Source organism: Zalophus californianus, chromosome 1 (genome assembly GCF_009762305.2).
Source record: "Zalophus californianus isolate mZalCal1 chromosome 1, mZalCal1.pri.v2, whole genome shotgun sequence".
Classification (NCBI taxonomy): domain Eukaryota; kingdom Metazoa; phylum Chordata; class Mammalia; order Carnivora; family Otariidae; genus Zalophus; species Zalophus californianus.
Window position 1 is genome coordinate 65,507,140 of NC_045595.1, and position 21,562 is coordinate 65,528,701.

A 21,562-nucleotide genomic window follows, 5' to 3' on the forward strand; every position below is an offset into this window, starting at 1 on the left:
CCCATAGCCCCTGTGCCCACATCTGAACTTGCTTCACTGACATTTCCATTTCTCTGTCTTCTGGTCCATAGAGACTCACTGCTCTGGGTCATGTTCCTTCCAGAGCTCGGTTTTCAGCTGCCCTCCAACTGCAAGAGTGTTAGAGATGAATTCACACAGCACTGTCAGGACTGCTGATCCATCTGCATGCATCACCCCCTTTCCCAGCCACACCAAAGTTCCCTGATTTGAATCCAGGTGTTCTCTATTATTTACATAAGCACCTATATAACACCTGGAGGGCCTCAAAGCTTCAAGAGGAATCTTTATTTTTCTGAACAATTAACAGCCTCCTGTCCTTCAATGGTACCTCAATTTAAATGTGACCTTGCAATGTTCATCTCTGAACAGAAGATGGCAGCAGAGTATAGACCAAGCAGCAAGTAGTACCACCGCCCCCCCCACCCACCCCACCCCACCCCAAGCCAAGAAAAATTCAGATGTGGTTAAGCCTACTTCTTACTTGATCCTTCATGGTCCTTCCGGCCTTTTCCCTCCAAGGTCCCATTTTCAACTGGCTATGAGGACTTTATGATCTTAGAAACCAACTGACACTGAAATACCAAAATACCAATGCCTAGAATCAATTTATATTTCAACAGCAAAAGATAGACCCTAATACAAGACAATGATTGAAAGCATCAGTGGAAACAAAGTCTTCCCTGGGACCTGTCATGACAGGCCAATGACAGGCCTTCATCTGGTACTTTTCTACTTCATTAACACCTGATATTCACCCAACAAACATTTAGATGCCTAGGGTTTGCCAGGTATTGTTCTAGGTACTAGGAGCAGTGGATGAAACAGGTAAAGTCCTTGCTCTTATAAACCTTCTTTCTATTAATAAATAATATTCAAATGAATATGTAGTGTTCCACAGTGATAAGTGTGGTAAAAAAGAGAAAAAGTGAAATAAAGGTTGTGTTGTCTGGTATAGTTTCCAATAACCACATGTGGCTATTTACTTTAAACAAAATTTAAAGTTCAGTTCCTCAGACACTCAAGGCACATTTTAAGTGTCCATGTAGTGGTGGCCACCGTACTGGGCAGTGCAGAGACAGGACATTTCCATCATCACAGAAAGTTCTACTGGACAGTGCTAGAAATGACAACGGCAGGGGCTGCTATTTTAAATGGGGTGGTTAAGGCAGGACTCATTGAGAAAGTAACATTTGAAAAAAGTCAAGCGTGATCCACATTCAAATTTGAGGAGAAAGCTTTTCAGGTGGAGAAAATAGCAAGTGCAAAGGTCCAGGGGCTTGCTTGGCCCAATGTAGGAACAGCAAGTAGGGGCAGGAGTGGAGAGAGTGAAGGAGTAAGCGGTTGGAGTGGAGCTCTGAGAGGAAGCCAGAGGCCACATGATGCAAAACCTTGGAGCTCACAGAAATGAACTTGGCTTTTACTTTGAGTGTGACAGAAAGCCAATGATGACTGAGGAGAGGAGTTATAGGGTCTGATTTACATTCAGAGATCACTCCGGCTTCTGGGAGGAAGATAGCCTTTAGAGGAAGAGAGAGGACCAGTGAGGCGGCCACTACCATAGTCCCAACAGGAGATGATGGTGGCTTGGTCTCTTGTGGTGGAGTGGAGGTGGGGACAAGTGCCATCCTAAGGGCGAAGATAAGGTTTGAATGGGGAGGGTGAGGAAAGGGGCTCTGGGGCAGCTGAGCTTCCTGCCACCAGCAGCTGGGCCAGTGGGGGCCCCATGTGACAGAGAAGGTGGGTTGCAGCCCAATATGGGGATGAGAGCCCGCCTGGAGTTCAGGATGGAACAGAATGTGGAAAACCACAAACAGGGCAGACGAGGGGGGGGGTGTCTGCCCTGTCTTTCGGCGGGGGGGGGGTGTAGTTCATAAAAGTGGGGTAGTAGCTGAGGGGGACGTGGAGAAAACAAGGTTTGTTTTCTTAAGTTGGGAGATAGCACGTCTGTTTAGGTGATGATGCAGCCGTGTTCTGGGCTGGAGAAGTATGGGAGAAGCGCAGGTTCCGTGTGAAACCCGGTTTCGGCATCCTGAGTTTGAGATGCTCATCACATCAGACAATCAGGTGGTGACCTGAAGTGAGCGGCCAACCACGGGCCCGCCCTACGTGAGCCAGGGAACATCTACAGTCCACCCTCCACTCTTCAGCATCAGGGCTGGCCACACCCAACACTGGATTAAAAAGACACGGCATCCAGGGACTACCCCCCCAGGCTCTGTGGCCAAACACCCCCTGCTGGGGGATCTCCGGCCATCCCCTTGGTGTGGTGTAGCCTCAGTTTCCCCACGTGTACATGGAAGTAATGAAGCCTTCCCCATAGGGTTGATGCGAGAATTCTATGAAAATGCAGAGTGCATAGAATCGTGACCAACGTGCTAAAATGACATGACAATAAAGTTTGTGTGTGCTCTGACGGGACACGGGCTCTAATCAGGTGGGAGCACAGAGTCAATGTCTCAGTGCAACAAGTATAGGTAGTGATTCTCCAGGCACAGTCCTCTACTACCACCCAAGAGATACCAGACAGTGTCTGGAGACATTTTTGGTTATCACACCTCGGGGATGCTAGTGGCATCTAGTGGGTAGAGGCCAGGAAGCCGCTAAACCTCCTACAATGCCCAGGACAGCCCCCACAGCAGAGTCATCCTGCCCAAATGCCAACAGTCAGTGGAGAATCCTGGTGTAGAACAAGAGAAATAGGGCCATCACCATCAGGTTCAGACTAAAGTGACTACCCCCTGGTAAAAGAGACCATTGAGGTAACTAGCAGGATGTTTCCAAACCAACGCCTGGACTAATGTGTGATTTCCATACTCTCCCCTCTCTCTGTATGGAAACACAAAGAGTATGCTCCTCCTCACCAGCTTCTCAGTCTCCCTGATACTGGAACCCAGCCAGGTCCTCCCCTCCACCCCCCATCTCTCAAGGGACCAGAGTCCACATTCAGCATTGAACTTTCTAAGGAAATCATTTAATCCAGTCAAGCAACTGAACTGTCAACATGTGTTTTGCAAAAGAGCTCAGAAGTAGGATTGGAATTACCTGGATTTTTGTTTTAGCTCTGCTTACACCAAAAGAGCCAGATGGCCCCCACCTTGACTTTTTCTGAGCCTATCTTATCACCTACGATATGGGAGAGGTCTCTAGACTTCCCACGCAGACCTAACTTTCTGTGGTTATGCTACAATCTACCAGGATTTGAAACCATGCAGCAAGAAAGGATCTCTTTCATCTCAGTTTTAGCACTTAGGGACAGAAAAAAAAAAAAAAATGTTAAGATCTGCTAAGCACCAGTCTAGTAGAGTGTCCAGGAGCTTGGATGGGTCCTGGGTTCAAATCCCACTTCTCCTCATTTGCTGTGTGACTCTGAGCAAGTTACTCAACCTCTCTGGGCCTAAGTTTCCTTCCCTGTAAAGAGTGGTAAGTGCACTTACTGCACAGGGTGTATACAGCAGGCAGCAGGAGGAAAGGGCTTGGAGCAGTGCTGGGTCTATAGCAAGCACCGTGTGTTCCCCATCACAGGTGTAATCCAGTCCCTTTGAATTAATTAACTAAAAGGAAGTGAAGATTTTTGCAGTCTCCCTGATTCTATCCTTCACCACCTTGAGTCCCTGACATTTGTTAAAACCAAAGTTTCACCTAAAATAATACTAGAAACATTACCATTTTGCAGCCACACCTAAGTACCTAAAAGCTAAAGAACTTTCACTTGCCCCCCACAACCCGGGAATGTGGGCGGGGCTTGATCCGCAGGTAAAAAACAAACTGACACATAAAATCCGGACTTGAAAACAGATAAACTAGCGGAGGAGGGTGGCTGGAACCCCAAGGTCATTCTTGGCACAGCCCTTGAAAGAAGCTTCCCTGCAAGGACCCTTCTCGTTCCCTATCCAAGAGCCCCACCCCCACACATGTGGAAACCAAGCCCAAAGGGCATGGCTACCCCAGATGCAACCACAGCTGGACAAGGAGACAGTGTGGGTCAGGGCGGGAGGCCTGGGGGTCTGCGTGCAGAATAACAGGGCTGTTATGTCCCCACCAGGGCAGGGTAAACAAAAGCAGGCTGAGAGGAAGGGAAAGCATTTGAGAGATGCCTTGTACCATAGAATGAGGAGACCCAACTTTCTATGAGGCTGGGGGGCCCCAAGAGATCCAGAAAAATAACCCCTGAAATTTGGGTGACTCCGGAAACAGAGACCTGGCAGGCACTTCTTATCCATGCTTTCCTGAAAACTGCAGTCCCCCAGATTTGTCCTACATCCAGCAGTCCCCCAGATCTCCTGAAAGAGCACTCGGCAGCATCCCTGTGACCCCACAATGGGGATGCGGAGAAGAGTGAGGGAAGACGTGGCAGCCGCCCCCCCCCATGACCCTGAGCCAGACCCATGCTGAGGGACCCATCCTGGCCAATGAGATAGAACAGGAAGTGTGCTGAGGAGCTCCTGAGCCAGCGTCCTCCACTTGAGAAAGGGAGAACACCAGCAAGCGTCCACCCCCTATTTCTCCTGCCATTTATGTGAGTGTGACAGTGTGATCCTTGGCGCATGGCAGACACTTGGGGGCCCTGAGGGAAATGGCAAAAACTGCCTTGAGATCTCTGACCTGCTCCATTAACCATCCCTGCAACCACTTGTCTCCAGGCTTCCTGTCACTGAGACAACTAGATGTCTTCATTATTTGAGCCCTTGCTCCACAAGGTATGCTCTGCAGACCATTAGCACCACCTGGGAACTTATTATAAATGCAGCATCTCAGGCCCCTCCCACACCGACTAAATCAGCATCTGCATCTTATCAAGATTCCTGTGCACGTGGCGATTTAAGAAGCGCTGATTTACCCCACTGCAGTCACGTGGTCCCACGGCAGCTGGAAGGTAGCTCACAGCTGCAACAAGGAGAGCCAGGAAGGGTGTCTTCTCCCTCTCCTATCCTCTCCTCAGCCCTCACAATGCACCCGCTCCCCTGGATGCAAACACACAAGCAGTATCTCCATGGGCACACATCTCTATGTTTCCGCCTCCAACTCCTTCCCGGAAAGGTAATGAACTAACATAGAACACCAAGCCCACCACGGTATGGCCGTACACGTAATTTATCAAAATTCCCAAGGTCAAGGTCCTACCCAGGAAAGCCAAAGTTATGATCAACAGAATTACTATTGTCATGGTCACCATTCCTTATTCAGGGGCCTCCAGTGGTGCCCCGGGACCTGACAAGGTCAAAACATCAGAGATGGTTCCTACAGGGGAAATTTACCATCTTGAAAAGGCACCTGGGGTCAAATGCCTGAGCATGTGGCCCACATGAGATTCTTAGACAAATCATCCTTTAACCTGACTCTATATATTCTATCCGACTGACTGAAAGGGATTTTAAGAGTTTTGTCTCGATACGGAAAAGTGGAGTCTCCTTGCCCAAACGGTAGTTAGAAACTAAAGGTTGGGCTGGTATCAACAGTATACCCGCATCCACACAGAATGCCCAGTTCTATGGAGTCCTGAGCCAGAAGCCCCAGTCAGAACGTTACAATCACGTCGGCAAGGTTTAACGAATGAGAAAGTGGGAGAAGACTCACAGCTGAGTTTGCCCCGCCCCATCTCTATCTCTGCGCCTGGATCTGTTTGAATCTGCCCCTCTCCTTCCTTCCTTCCTTCCTTCCCTCTCCAAGCCTTCCTCTCCACATCCTCACATAACCCCTAACACGTAGGACATCTGGAAGAACCTGAAACAGTGCCAGGGGTTTCAGATTACTGCAATTAGACAACCAGATCTTAGACCCTGGACACTCTCTGAAGGGATTTACCAATTTGCTTCCTCAGATTAAGCGCATTTTGAAAATACAGATTTTGAAGAAACCTAATCTTAGATCTTCAAATAGCTCACAAGAAATAGCTCTCAGAGCAGCAACAACACACATGAACACAAGTATTAAGACTAGCAGATTGCTGTTATGCACCTTCACTAAAGGACCTGAACTTCAGGACTCCTTGGGGGAACGGAGTCACAATTTTAGAAGTGATTTAGCAACGTTCGGCAACATTTTCAATCGTGCTTTAAAGTTGTCTCTGTTGCTGATAATTTACTACAGAAGCGCTGTATTATCAGACCATCCACCCTCGTAGGTGACTCTTTCAGAAGGAACAGAGGAAAACCTCAGTTATCAAAATGACCCAGTATCTAGAATTTTGAAGACTTTAAGAAATTTCCTGAAATTTCTGGCTATGTGGTCAAGCCTTAGACAATATGTGGGTTCACTTAGTATGTGGATACTTTTTATTTTCCTGGAAACTGTTAAAATGGAGACCATGAGCCACTCTCACTGATACAAGCCTAAAGTCCTAACTCTGATGTCTCCTGCTGGAATTCACCCTGGGATTGAGATGGTCTCTTACAAACCTGTCTTCTCACAAACTTGATCAATATTGGCCAATGACCGAAAGGCTTATATCACTGCACTTTTTCTTTCGTGATTTCCTGTTATCGCTGAAATCCCCATTTCTTGATTTTATTAAGTATACCCTAATGAGGTATGCTTCATAGGCATCAAATGTTTAGTGAATGCCATCAGTATATAAAGGCATTCATGAATACTTGGGGCTGTTAAGGAGAGGACCTGGACGCCTCTGTCTTAGATGCTAAGGGGAAAGAAGACTGAAGCTGGAGCTGGAAAAAGAGAAGCCGTGCCGGCCAGGGAGAATTATGCACCGCAGACCTGCTCACAGCACGAAGCACTGAGTCCTTCTTGTGCATCCAAGTAGAAGTGGAAAAAAGAACTTAGAGAATTAAAATGAACAAAATGACTGGATAGATTTCTTTTCCAGGGAGAACGGGCAAGGAGTGTGTTGGGCCATTTTTTATCCTTCCAGATTTTCCTTACCAGCCTTGGGGACGTCAGTCACGGCCTTGTCCTAGTTGCGTTCAGCAGTTAAAAACCTAGAAAAGTCTGTTCCTTCCCAGAACTCACGAGAGGCCAGACAAGAGTACCACCTTTATCCTTGATGAGCTGTGACCTGACCCCACAGCTGCCCACCACCATTTGCCCTGGATTCCGAGGGTCTCTGCTCCAAGCACTTTGCAGGCACCATGCCTGCTGCCCATTTTCTTCCTTTCAGCCTGTTTCCAGGGCGGGAACCTGTCCCTTCTCTTGCCCTTCCTCTGGGACAGATGGTCTCAAATGACCTTGCTCCTGTCTGACCTCTCTTCAGCGTCTTCCCCCACCCACTCGCTCAGCCTTCTTTGCTGTAGGCAATATCGCAGCTATAGGCCATCAGAGGCCTGGCCTGCCCACTTCCCATCCTGCATGGGCCGCTCTCATCATCCTCACCTCTCTGGCTCCTCTCCGCCCCCTCCCGTCCTCCCAGGGCCCCGTCAACACACAGCACATTCCAACCCTACCAAGGGAGGCACATACTGGCAGAAGAAGCAATTAACATTTCTGCAAGCTGGAAATTCTCATAATTAAAACTTCTTTTGCAAGATCTCAGGAGTCGAAATAACCAAAGGGAAGAGGAGCGCTAGCATCTTATCAGGAAGTGTGATCAGTACAAATAGATAAAAACTCAGTAATACAGGCCTAAAATTGTACCCCGGGGCCGAATTATTAGACATGAGTATTTCTGTTGATTAAAATAACATGATAAGCTTGCTATATTCATAAAGAGTTCTCTGCACATTCAGAAAGTCTCTAAAAGAAGCAACAGTTATAATCACTCGTGTAGTCAGGTATTAGTTCTAACGTGAAATCCCTTTCCTAAGTTTAGCAAAGTCAGGTCTTAACACAGAGTGGCCACCTACTGAAGGATAAAGAAACAATCACTTTGATAATACAAAGCTCAGTACAAGCGCAAAACACTAAATTAAAGGCAACTGAAACACATTCATTGAGGGACAGTGTTCACCACGGTGGTATTTAGGACTGGTAAGTCTTAGAAGACCAAACAACTTTGTGATGTGTTATCAGACCAGCAAGTTGAGAGATGACACCCTTCTAAGCCCAGACAATGAGCCCACTGCCAAATCCAACACTATCCAGAACTCTGTCTGAAAAGCCAAAAACACTGACATTAGAGAGCATTTAGACTTGACATAACAATATGTTGAACTTCACTCACCCAGAAAAAGGACTAACGTGGCTTATAAATGTGACAGACCTGTTCATTTTGATAAATGCAAGCTGACAAAGTATCCACGGGACAGAAAAGGTATTAAACTATTTCACAAAAGATGGCTCAAATATGGAGCTTTTGGCAGTTTCCGAAGGAGCCATACCACCAAAAAAAAAAAAAAAAAGGTTATTTAAAAAAAAGTGGGCTTTCCTTGAAATCATAAAAAAGGGTCTAAATATAAGTTGTAACCAACATCAATGAATAACTCATGTATTGAGACTAAAAAATTACAGCTCCTCTGTAGCTGTGCCTTCTCTCTAGAAAACACACACACGCGCACACACAAACACGTACACACCTCATTGCCCTTAAGGGCACTAACAACAGACATGTCCTGACATTTAAATCCAGGCAGAGTTGTCAAATGACCTCTCAAAGGTCATTTGACAAAGCTGACCTCTCAGCCAGCTTGTCCAAACTAAACATATTCCTTGCAGTTTCTCTAATTCCTCAAGTAAACTTCTCCATGAAATCTAAACCGGTGCTTTCTCTGTTTTAAAAACTGCTGACGAGTGAATCCATAACACAAGTAAGAGCTGCTATTGCCCAAGAGATAAGCTGGCTCGACACACTGGCTCAAGGACCCGGTTGAGAAAATGCAAGCTGAGATGACTGTCCCCAAAAGAAAACAATCCTAGAGAATACATTATCTCATTCCACATACTCAAGAACTTGTATAACCATTATAATGCTTGGTTAGGCCCGTGCCCAAAATGGTCAGCTCAGGGGGACCCACCCAGGCCTCTAATCAGAACCTCTTCTGCTGAGACAATTCAGTGAAACTATCAGAGGCTCATTCAAATGTCTCCATAATAAACAGTGAACAGTGCACCGCACATGGAGAACGCGCGGGCTCGGACCCAAAAGACAGAAATAATCAAAAAGCAGTTGAAAAAAGGATGAGAACACTCAGCTAAGGAAGAAATGAATTTTTTTCAGAGGGAGACATGTGATGGTATTTCAGACCTCTCAAGAAACCAGTCAAACTGCTTCTTCAATTCTATAAATTTGGGCCAAAACAAGGTTGCTCGACTTTGTGGTCAACATTGACTTCATTTTACCAGATACCTTGTTTGATTTACTCGGTATTTCTGTTTGCTCATGGAAGCAGTTTACAGATAGATGAAGGTACCGTGGAATGATGTTCCCAGGCTGGGTCTACAGGCATGAAATTTAAGAAAACAGGGTAAAGCCCTGCCAAAAAGGAAAACAAAAACAAAAACGTGGCTCATGGAGATCATTTTCCCCATTCGCTGGTGCTCTATCTGCAGCAATCTGGCTCTGGATACCTGCTCGTGATATCCACCTTAACATCAGAGTCATTTCTAAAGGAATAATAATGATGGTAGCCACCACTGACGGAATGCTTGCTGTGTGGCAGGCAAACACGCTCTGGTCTGAATTCCTTCCTTCATCTAACTACTATTTAAAGATGGTTCACCATGTGACAGAACTGTTCAAGGTTTGGGGGTAAAGTCTGAATAAAACAAAGCACCTGCTATCATGGGACTGTCTTTCCTGTAAGAGGACAAAGAAAAAGGAAGAATAAATAGGGAACGTATCAGGTGGCGATCAGGGCTAAGAAGAAACTGGGATAGGGCCCCTGGGTGGCTCAGTTGGTTAAGCATCTGCCTTCAGCTCAGGTCATGGTCCCAGGGTCCTGGGATCAAGCCCCTCATCAGGTTGCCTGCTCAGCGGGGAGTCTGTTTCTCCCTCTGCCTGCCGTCTCCCCTACTCGTGCTCTCCCTCTTTCTCTCTCTGTCTCTCTCGCTCTCAAATAAATAAATAAGATCTTAAAGGAAACAAAAAGTAGGATAAAGGTGGCAGAGGGTGACCATGTGAAGCATGCTGTCCTCACAGAGATCACCAGGAACACACTTGCAGTTCAGGAACACTGGGTTTACAGCCTCATTGCAACAAGGGAGAATGCACACCACTGGGATCCAGTAAGCCAAATAAGAGGGTGTTCGAAGGACTTTAACACTGGGGTTGTTAGGTGATTTGGGGGAGGGCTCAAGAAAGCAGGATTTTGCTCCAAATTGGATACTGTCAGGAAGTGAGGGTGATTCTACGATTGGGTGTCTCAGTAATTCTTACCAAGAAGGTAAGAGGAAGTCACCCCTAGTAGCCAAAAGTGAATGTGTGGCCATCTTTGTGGTTTGGACAATCTTGGTTTTATCTGCATTTGGACATGATTGTAAAGGAGTCTTGCTTTTGTCTGGATCCATCACGGTAGTGGAATGTCCTTATCCGATGCTGGTGTTCTGTGAGGCTGTCTATGGTCAACAGGAAAACATCACAGCTGAGCGGTGAATGCCAGGTCAGCTCCCAGACATCCTCCTTCAGCCATGCCAGACAAGTACTATTGCTATTTCTCTTTTATAAATGAGTAAACAAAGCCCCAGCGAGGTGAAAGACTTATCCTACAGCAAGTAACTAAGAAAGCCAGGTTATCGGACTCCTGAGACAGCCTCTCACCCACCTCACACAAGGGCCCCTCTGCAGCGCTGAGCCTTATGAATACCCCTGACAAGAGGTTCTCTTCAAAAGGCCAGAGGGAGTTTCCGTGCGAGGGTGATACAAAGCCCACAGGGGAATCTGCTGCGGGCACCAAGGCCAGAGGCTGTGCAAATACACCCGAAATTAAGTCCACCCGGTCACTGTCAAGGCGGAAGCATTTTTCTCCCAGGAATGAGGAAGCACTTCCCATTTTATTTAAATTGGAAGGTTGCTTTTTCAATAATGTCATCAACACCAACCCATCTCAGCAACTTAGGACCTATAACCAGAGTTTTAACTACTGGCACAAGAATGTTAAAATAACACGAAGGCCGTGTTCCCAGAATGGGGGGAAAACAGCGCAGGAGACATGCTTCCCGACCATCAGGAGGTCAGGGCTTACCAGCAGGTTTTCCGGCTTGAGGTCCCGGTGGACGATGCTCTTGTCGTGCAGGTGCACCAGCGCCCTGCACAAGTCCATGAGCATGAGCGCGGCGTCGCGCTCGGCGAACTTCACGCTCTCCATGATGGCGTCGAAGAGGTCCCCGCCCTGCACGTACTCCATGATCAGGTAGATTTCCGCCTCCGTCTCGTACACCTCGTGCAGCTTCACGATGTTGGGGTGGGAGAGGCTCTGGATGATCAGGATCTCGCTGTCCACCATGTCCTCCTTGCCCTTGAGCTTGGACTTGTCGATGATCTTCATGGCGTAGGCCTGCCGGGTCTCGCGGTGCCGGCACTCCTTGACCACCGCGAAGTTGCCATCCCCGAGCACGCGGCCCGCCTCGTAGTGCTTGTGCACGTCGGTCGCCAGGAGGCCCGCAGGCCGCCGCTTCCGACCGCCCCTGGGCTCCCTCTCCCCGCGAGCGGCCGGTTTTCTGGCCCCTGACGCCGGCGTACAGGGCTGCTTCTCCCGGTCCGCGTCCTGCTCGCCCCCGCGCGGCTCCGGAAGTGCCTCGGGCTCCACCTGCTGCTCCCTGGGCGGCCGGCTGCCTGGCCTGTTCCTGCAGGCGCTCCTGGCCTCCCTCCTCACGTCCCGCAGCCCCTCCTCTCTGACGGGCTGGGCTTCGCTGAGCTCCCTCTTGGCCTTGGCGGCTGCCTGAGCTTGACCTTCCTGACCTTCGGGGTCTCTGTCCTCCTTCTTGTCCGGGTTTTTCCCGGGCCTCCTCAGCTCCTGAGGGGGGTTCCTGGGGCTGCTCCTGTGGCTCTCGCCCTTCCACCCTTCCTCCCCGGCTGCACGGTGGGCCTCGGGGGACCGCCTGCAGCTCCTGGTCCTCACCAGCTTCTCCGCTGCGTCATACCTGTGGCATTTCCCCAAGTCCAGCTCGCTGGTCCCTAGGGACAGCCGCTCCCTCTGCAGGCCCTGCTGGAGCTCCCTCTCTCTCTTGCACTTCTCACATCGGATGGGCTCACCCGAGGTCCTTTCGATCTCCACGCCGGGGGGTTTCTCTCCGCTCGCAGGTCTCTCCAGAGTGGCTTCCCTGGGCGGCCTGCCGCCCGACTCAGGCTCCCACTTCCCCCCGGCCCACTTCTTCTGGGGCCTGGCCCTGTCCCCCAGCGCTGGCTCCACGGGGGCCTTTCCCTGATGTCTGATGGCCGCCTTGGACCGGGCAGCCTCACCGCAGCTCTTGGCAGCCTCGGTCTCCCCACAGTGGTGTCCCCCTCTCAGGGCCCTGCTGTGAAGCCTGCTTCTCAGCCTCGGAGAAGGGGCTCGGCTGTGCTGGGTCAGTGTCAGGGCCCGGGCTTTGCTGGGGTACAGTTCTTCTATAGCTACCTGAATGTTCTTCAGCGTCAACGGTTCTTTGCCCATGGCTATGAAAGCATCCCCTTCCCGGAGGAAATCAGAGACACTCCTGATCTCCCTGCCCTTGAGGTTGAAGAGTTTTCTCACGCGATCGTTCTTCCATCTGGGAAAGCCCAGGGCCTCAGAGATGTCCGCCAAGAGCTGCTCAAAGCTCTGCACGGACCGCCTGTTGAGGAGCAGAGTGATCTTCCGGAGGGGGTGACCACCCAGCTTCACCACGGTCACCACCCTGGGCTTTAGGGTACTACTGTCAGCATGGACGGAGTGAAGACCATTCTGAGGGCTGAACATGGGCACCACGGAGCCATGTGGCCCCAGGAGTGGTTTCTCCAGATTCCCTCGGCCAGCAGGCAGCCATGTGCCCTGCAGCTTCTGCTCCGTGATTCTGGAGCTTAAAGATTTTAGCGAGTGGTCACAGAGGCCTCGATGTTCTGCAAGAGGAAAATGACAACACAGTGTCAGTCATGATGGGTTCAAAGAGCCCTTTGGCCTTCACCAAAGCTCTACTGAAGGTCACTGATTCTATTACGGTTTTATAGAAGTGTGATCTTTGAGGATCTGCTTAAAATCTTGGAGCCTGTGCACTTTTGGTCTAATCCCCAGTCTCCCCTATAAGAGATCAGGAAAGTAGAACGAGTCTTCATTGGGCCTGAGTGGCTCCTCCAAGCCTCCCAGGAGCCCCCATTATGTGCCACACCTTGAGAGGCCTCACTAGGCATGGCCTGACCCTGGAAACACAACTTCTGCTACCCTAACGTGAGCTGTCTTTCAGGGATATACAGCTGAGATAAAAGGTCCAAGCTTCGCTGCCCAGGAAATACCAACAAGAGGTCAGAACATTCTGGAACCTTAACCAAAATCTCACCCACCTCTTTGCCAAGAAGAGTTTTTTCAGCTTGACTTTCAGCTCACTCAAGGTGAGGTGAAAATGTGAAGAGGTGATGACCACAGACTCTGAAGACAGATCTGGATTTGAATCCTGGCATGGCCACTGGGTACTTGCGTGAATGTGGGTAAATTACTCAGGTTTCTGTTTTTTCATCTAGGAAGTAGGAATGAGAACACCTTCCTTCCAGGGTTTTTGTGAAGAGCAAATGGGAAAATAATTAAAGTTCACTTAAAGCGGTGTTTGGCGCACAGTAATGGCCAGTTATTAATACTGTCCTTACAGTCTCAATATTTCTTTTGTATGATAATTATCATTTTGGTAGTAATATATTATATTGATAAGGCAGAATTCACTTGGCATCACAAGAATTCATGGACCAGCGTGACATGGTGGCTATTTCTTAAGGTTGCAAAAAAGAAAGAAAAGGAAGGAAGGAAGGGAGGGAGGAAAGAAGAAAGAAAGAGAGAAAGAAAGAAAAGAAAGAAAAAGAAAGAAAGAAAGAGAAAAGGAAAGAAAAGAAAGAGAAAAAGAGAGAGAGAAAGGGAAAGAAAAAAGGGAAGGGAAAGAGAAAGAGAAAGGAAGTTGAAACAAGTTTCAGTGTAGGTATAGAAACTTTCTTCTCTAAATGATTTTTCTTCCTGATATTAAAAAAAAAAAAAAAGGAAAGAAAGAAACCAAGGTCATATTAATGATCAGGGCTTTAATAATGAAAATGTGCTCATTCTCAATGTATTTCCTGATAAACTGCATAATTGAATAAAACAGGACATATTTCCTGATCAACTCTGCCCAGCCAGAATAAAGCAGTTGAGGCAAAATTGGTTCAATTTCCATTTCGGTCCAGGTCAGGAAACAGGAAAATGACAGAATGTGTCACCGAGTTACACCATGAGGGTGGGCTGCGGATTACTTACATTACCCCACAGGTCCATCTGTCCTACCCTACATGTAGGAATCTGCCGTTTATACTTCCTTTAAAAAGAGATTAAAGATAATCATTTTTATGTGCATTTGAATTGTAGCAAGAACCCCAGTTGTGCCAGGATGCGCAATTTGGCCCAGCATATTTACACAGAATGTTTTTTGTTTTTTAATTATAATGCACAATCTGTCCTGAGATGATTTCCATCTAGACACCGGTGTCAGATTGGATGACAAGTAATGGCTGGTACTGATCCCATATGCCATCAATTTATGAGCTTAACACTTACATTTACAGTTCAACTATTTATGGACATCTGTTATTCCTTTTCTTCTCATAATCTCTGTAATCTGCCTCCATTTTTGTCAGAGAGTTGAGAGGAAGAAAGATCTACCGCAGTAATACTGGTCTGTGTTTCCTCACGGGGAAAATTAAGGAAGGACACCAAGGAAGAGGGCCTTCAAATGTGTGTGCACAAGAGGACTAGTGTTGTCATTTGTTTTCCTTGTGGTGCTCCTCACAGGACCTGCCATACATACTTATCAGGCTAAGTCAATGGAAAAGAATTCTCTGTTCCAGGGAAGGGAAAGGAGAGGGATTTTTAGGGGAGAACCAGAAGGACAAAGGAGCATTTGATGAATACATTAGGGATGCAGGAAGAGTTTAGCATGGAAGGGGGCTCAGGGGGGTCCCAGAGAAGGATCCAGCATGGGATGTCAGGGAACCATACAAGAGTCCTCATGAAACAGGACAGACACTGGTAGTGCTCACACATTGAATAGTGACCAAGGATGACAGTGAGGTGAGTCATGATGGGACCTGTGGCCTCAAGGTGCAGTGAAACTAGGGAGTTTAGGTATGGTGATCGATGACTTGGCCCTGTGGTACCCACAGTCAGGGTAGGGGAGGGGCATGTTCTCAGCCAGATCCAGCCCTGATTCCTGGTGGTGAGGGGAGTACACTGGGAACACCTCATCCCTGAACCCAGGAGAGGCTCCATAAGAGTGGTCCCCATCCCAGGGCACAGAGACAAAGGACGTGAAGACAGAGCAGCTCTGCTCCACCCCCATCGGGCATGTGCAGTCCACTGCCCAGGCAATCACAAACTCATTCAAAACCTCTGGTGTCTGGGGGCAAGCGTGAGAACTACCAATCCCTCACCTCCCCAACATAACTGGGTTCTGGCTGCATCAAGCTACTAGGCAGTGCTAGGAAAACACAACATCAAGGTGCAAGTCCTCCTCCCCCCTTAAAAATCCTTAGTCCAGAGCAAAGTTTTCTTCTTTAAAGGTGAGAGAATCAAATCAGGAGACCCTGAATGCCTGGTCTGTAAGCAGGGAGAGGAAGAATATAGCACAACCTTTGGGTCTGTCTCCAGCAACAGCCTCACCTCCCGAGGACAACAGTGGTACATTTAGGCTAAATAGAAGCAGCAGTATCCTGGTACGTACCCCCATCAAGCCAACCAGAAAGCTAAAGACCAGCTTGTGTCTACTTATCACCAACAATTTACAAAATTGATTAAATAGAACCATGTGAATTTGCCAGTACTTCCATTTTGACCTGCAAAAGAATGGAAATTTCACGTGACTCAACCTAAAATGATCTAGGATAATAACCCCTACATCAACCACAAATAGTTAAAGAAGGTAGAGATAGTGAAAATTAAACACCCTAATTCCCAGTCCTCGGTCACCAAGCCTGTAGCTTCCCACAAAGTGACACAGAAAAAGATGCTGTTGTAGCACTCTGTTTTTCTAAGTTTCTACAGCAACATAAATTGGCCTTGACTTGACAATACTGCTGCTTTTGCCTCAGACACCCTAAATACAAATGTTTATAGGGTTTCTCCCCAGAGTCATTCTAACCCCCTAACACACACACACACACACACACACACACACAGCAGAATAAACACTGCTTACTCTGAGCCACTCCTCTGCTCAAGAACCTACAATGGCTCCTTATTACCTTCTTGGGGGGCCAAACTGAAACTCCTCAGCTTGATATGTAAGGCCCTCCATAATCCAGTGCCCTCTACCCATCCCAACCGCACACCCACCCCCCACTCCTTACACCCACCCAAGCCTCAACATCTTGTAAGACCTGGGACCCATATCCACTGCCAAACCTTCCCTGACCTCACTATCACAGTCAGCTCCCTCCTCTGAAGCTCTGTTTGTTCCTTCACGTGAATGCTTGAGACTGGATACAGGCACTTGGCTGCTGGACATCTGGTCTATCCTTCAGCACATCTCACTATTAATGATACTAGGCACTGCAGATTTGGGGAACCCATTCCCGGCACTAACATCCAACATGAGTACCACGTCTCAGTCTGCCAGCTCTCCTTGTAGACAACTGAATGTTTCTCCTTTCAGCTCTGGTAGACGTCACACCCCAGACCTCCTAAAGAGATTAAATGAGAGAGGTGGAAGAAAGTGCAATCACAGACATCCATTTAATACAAGGAAAGCTGCCAAAGCAGCATTTATAAAGAGGGACTGATAACAGGCAAGGGAGAGCATTTCTTCAGAGTTTGCAATGGCTTCATTTTAGAGGCATGCAAAGAACACCAAACACAGGGTCAGAGACCTCACTTAAACCTGGTTCTACCAGGCTCTTCCTAGTCATGTGACCTTGGCAGAGTTATAGAATCTCTCTGCGCCTCAGTCTCCACATCTGCCAACCATGATACCTCACTCATGCTGAAAGTGCTCAGCATACGCTTGTTTTTCTTCCCTCTCCAAAAGAAAACAGGTCTTGTAACCTTGGATATCCCCCAAATCCATTGTACATCTAGAGAACAAAGAGAAAAAGATGCTAAGTGTGATTCAGCAGGTGAATTTGTCACCCATGTAGTGTTTGAAATAGGAAACCAGTAAGGACAGGATAATAAGAGGAATAGTCCAGCAAACTGAAGCATACAGCAATTCTGGGAGGCTAAATGAACTTCCTGCTCACTGATCCTAGGATTCTCTGACTGGTGTGAGCCAATAACTGCACGGGCATTTTGCTCTTATTGCTTCTAACAGCTTTGGCCCCTGGCAATCCTGTCTCCTATCTGCTGCCACGATTCAGATGAGGTAGCATAACCTGATTCTACAAGGGTCAGCTCTACACCTTATCATGCTGACCAGGCTAGCACAATGATGGGAAGTCACATTAATCCCGTTTCCTGTGTGATCATTTAATAACATTTTGTTTAGGCTGCTAATCATGGAGTTTAGGATCAAGATTTTAAAAAACACAAACTATTCTGCTAAAATTAATCTTTTACTTGTCTTTTTTAATCAGAACAAAAAGAATGTACCTCTTCCTAGTCATTTTCAAATCCTAACCCATATGTCTAACAAAGAAAAACAATGTCTGAGGTCAGCACTAACTTCGGAATTCTCACCTTGGTTTCTAGAGAGCTATAATGACACATGAGAAAAAGAAATGGGAGAATCACACCAAATTGCTATCAGGCATAAGTAATACATAATCACTTTTTAAGCATTTACAAATTATGAGTACTAAAAGAAATGGAAATTGGTGTTTCAAAACATCTGGTAATATGCAATACAACAACAAAAAGTGACTGGAAGAAAGTCAATGCATCTAGTGACATATAACCCCCTTTCCTGGCAGGGAAGCTCCTCCTAGAATACTTTCCCTTTTATTGAACTCATATTTCTGAGTGGTTTCACCAGATTGATCACGTGTGGCCCCAGGACGCAGCGCTGAGAAACTGTTCACTTCCATTCTTTTGTTGAAGATGAAGAAGGATCAGCTGGAATCATTTTTTCCTTTCACTGAGTAATCATTTGTCCTGGGCTTTTTCCAGGGGCTGTTTGGGAGCAAACTCATTTTGTTCATATGCAGATTATGAGGCAGGAGAAACATTTGTGAACTTACATTTGATTATGCAAACATCCAAGGAGGGTTTTCTAAATGAATAAAAAATTGGAATGCAGCCTCCAGTCACTAAGCCTCAAAAATGCTATTGTTTCATAACTTGCAAGCCTAGCCAACGTCTGTATTAATCAAATAAAGCTGAGGTAATAAGATGAACCTGACGTGCTATTTATTTGCCGTCATTGCTGATGACACTTCAGTCTCTAATTAATGATGTCATTACTTAATCTTTATTACCAAACAGCACATCAACTGAGACATCAGAAACAGAATAATTAAAAAGACTCTTTTCAACTCTCATCTCAGAGGTGCCCGTGGTCTGGGTTGTCTTTTAATCTGCTGACCTACTCATGCCCATTTTCCTATGTACCTCCCAGCTTATTGGCACAAGAACCTTGTATGGTCCCTGAGTGAAGGATATTTGCCAGTCCTTGTTATAGCCTGCCTAACAGATGCCTGATACTTTTTTCCTAAGCTACTCACTGATTTAAAGATGGAATTTGCTAAACAAAAAGCAGAATCAGATCCATTAATACAGAGAACCAACTGGTGGTTGCCAAAGTGGAGGCGTTGGGGGGATGGGCAAAATGGGGATGAGAGGGGGAGGTACATGCTTCCAGTTATGGAATGAATAAGTCATAGGCATGAAAGATACAGCACAGGGAATACAGTCAATGATACTGTCGTAGTGATGTACGGTGACAGATGGTGGCTACACTTGTGGTGAGCACAGCATAACATATAGATTTGTTGAATCACAATGTTGCACACCGGAAACTAATGTAACATTCTGTGTCAACTGTACTTAATTAACAAAAAAAAAATCAATGAAGAAAAAGAAGAAAGCGCAAAGGATACTGACCAGGCAAAACTAAAGTTGCCTATACAACCTTGTTACGGGCAGAACTGTGTCCCCCCCGCCCTTGAATTCATCCAAAGTCCTGAACCCCCATCTCTCAGAGTGTGACATGATTTTGATAGGGTTTTCACAGAGGCAGTCAAGTTCAAATGAGGTCTCTGGGATAGGCTATAATCCAACATGACTGGTATCCTTTTAAGGGCGTTAAGTTTGGACACACACAATTGTACAGGGAGAATGCCATGTGAACATGAAGACGGCCATCTACAAGCCAAGGAGAGAGGCCTTCACTGGCTCCTTCCCTCACGGCCCTCAGAAGGAACCAACATTCCCAGCATCGGATTTCAGACTTCAAGACTCCATAACCAGGAGTCAACAAATTTCTGTTTAAACCAAAAAAAAAAAAGGAATGAAAGAAAAAACATTACTGTCCCAGCTACTTTGGAGTTGCGATGAGTTAGTTGAAAGAGGGTTTTAAAGTGAACAAGCTTACATATCTCCTCACTTTCAAAGCTCATCCCATCCCCCTCGGTAATACTCTTCCTCCCGCCTTTGGGTTTCCCTACACCATGATCCCCTGATCTCATCCCGCACACGCTACCCACCTCATTACCCCATCACACTTCTCACTTCCTCTTCTGCTGGTTTTATTTTGTCTGAAGAACTTTCATGTTCCATGCAAGCCAGAAAGCATTTTCCTCTCTCCCCAAACATCCCAGGACACCCCACGACAAAGAGGACCGATGACCAAGGGAGGAACTTTTCCCCACTGTCACTATTGTGCCTCCTTTGGCGTCCAACTAAACTGGCTAAGCCGCAGCTCCCATCCCCAGTGGCACACACACCGCCTGGGGACTGCGTTCACGTACAGGAACTGATTCAGCCAGTCAAGGTCTAGGATAGGTCCTGAGAGCCTGCATCTCTAACAAGGTCCCACATGATGCCTATGCTGCTGGCTCATGGACCACACCTTGAGAAACACAGACATAGAGACAAGTTCCAGAGTATGCTTCTGGGAATGCCGGTCACCCATAAGCAATTTCAAAGTGGCCCATAAACCAATTCCTTAAAGTAGTATTACAACCCACAGTACCTTTATTTTCACCATGTGAGTAAGGAACGTATGGTATGTAATTAAAACATGACATCACCAGTGCAGTGCAACAGAAAGTCCAATCAGACTGTCCTTGCCTGAGTTTTCCTTTAAGGACAGCAAACAGAAGTGAAGGAGAGAAGGACCACTTTGACGACCCAAAGTGGACCCACGGCACGAGACTCACCTGGGAGCTTGTTGGAAATGCAGAATTTCAGACCCTAGCCCAGACCTACAGGATCAGATTCTGCATTTTAACACAATCCCCAGGTGGTCTGATGCATCTGGAAGTTTAAGAAGCACTGCTACAGACTACCTCTTGCATCCCCAAAGTGGCTAGCTGAACCAAAATACACAGACCATGGCGCTGGAGATTACAAAGTCCTTGGACTAGGGCATATGCCTTTGATTAACCCTGAAAGCATGGTGGCATGACCCAACCAAATCCCAAGTGGGATCCAGGGGCGGCTCTGGCCCAGGGGTGGGTTCACTTCTGTGGAATCTACATGCACCAGCTGCCAAATGGGCAGACAAGGGAGTGAGCGAAGGGGGAAGAAGGAGGTGTTTCGTGCACAGGTACCAGAAACCTGGGAGGAAGGAAGAAGAAAAGAGACGGTGACAAAAGAGGCGTGGAATGGCATCTGCACCTGCCCTCCCAATCCTCGGAGCACAGAGTCAATGAGGGACACTAAATGAGTTGGGTTTCAAAAGCCTGTGTGAGGCTCTGGGACGCAGGTGACAAGGTGCAAGAGTAAACAGAGGCAGCTGCCCCGCCTTCCCCAGCACAGCAGAAGAGGACAATGCGGGGCCTTGGGGACACACTGACAGCAAAGGTGGGGGAGTGAGGAGTGACTTAACCACTGGAGAAAGAATAGGAGCTGCAGTGTGCCTGAGCACAGGTGACATCCTGTCCTGGGGACTCGGGGACGCTGGCTGAGGTCCTGTGTATGCAGGTGGGGCCACTGGAACTCCAAGCTGGGCATTAATATTAACATGGCCTCAGACATTCCAGGGACCACAAGAATAACCATTTCTCTTCAACAGTTTTTCCTCCAGATGAACCCTTCTCCCGCTTTCCGATGATTTCATCACATGAAGCTTTTATGCTCCTCTTTTCCCCTTCGGCTCTGGGTTTGCTGAGCCTCACCAGATGCCGCCCTGTCGCTCATGTTGTCCCCCTTTGCGACATCCAAAGCTGGGTTGCTTTGACGGAAGCATCCCCTGGGGACAGCTTATATTTCTGTCTCACCCCTGGGTTTACTGTTTCCTCCCAACACGCCCCAACTCACCCACGATCTCATCCCTGGGGTGTCACCTCTCACTCAGTAAAATTCCAACAGAGCATGGCTCCTTTGTTCTCTATGACCTGGATTTTTAATCCTAATTGTCGGCTGCGGCCCAAGAACCTTGA

The 21,562-nt window shown here is 47.4% G+C and overlaps 1 protein-coding gene across 3 annotated transcripts in view; it reads right to left on the bottom strand.

The window, feature by feature from the left end:
• The window catches only part of DCLK3 (doublecortin like kinase 3), a 48,080-nt gene that overhangs the window by 14,222 nt on the left and 12,296 nt on the right, over nucleotides 1–21,562 (bottom strand). For 2 of the 3 annotated variants that reach the window (XM_027581826.2, XM_027581827.1), the window contains exon 1: nucleotides 11,088–12,910. In XM_027581826.2, the coding sequence (XP_027437627.1) occupies nucleotides 11,088–12,779 (1,692 nt within the window). In that variant the 5' untranslated portion in view covers nucleotides 12,780–12,910. Of the gene's footprint in view, nucleotides 1–11,087; nucleotides 12,920–21,562 lie in introns of those variants that run through there. The other variant, XM_027581828.2, reaches the window with a different exon arrangement.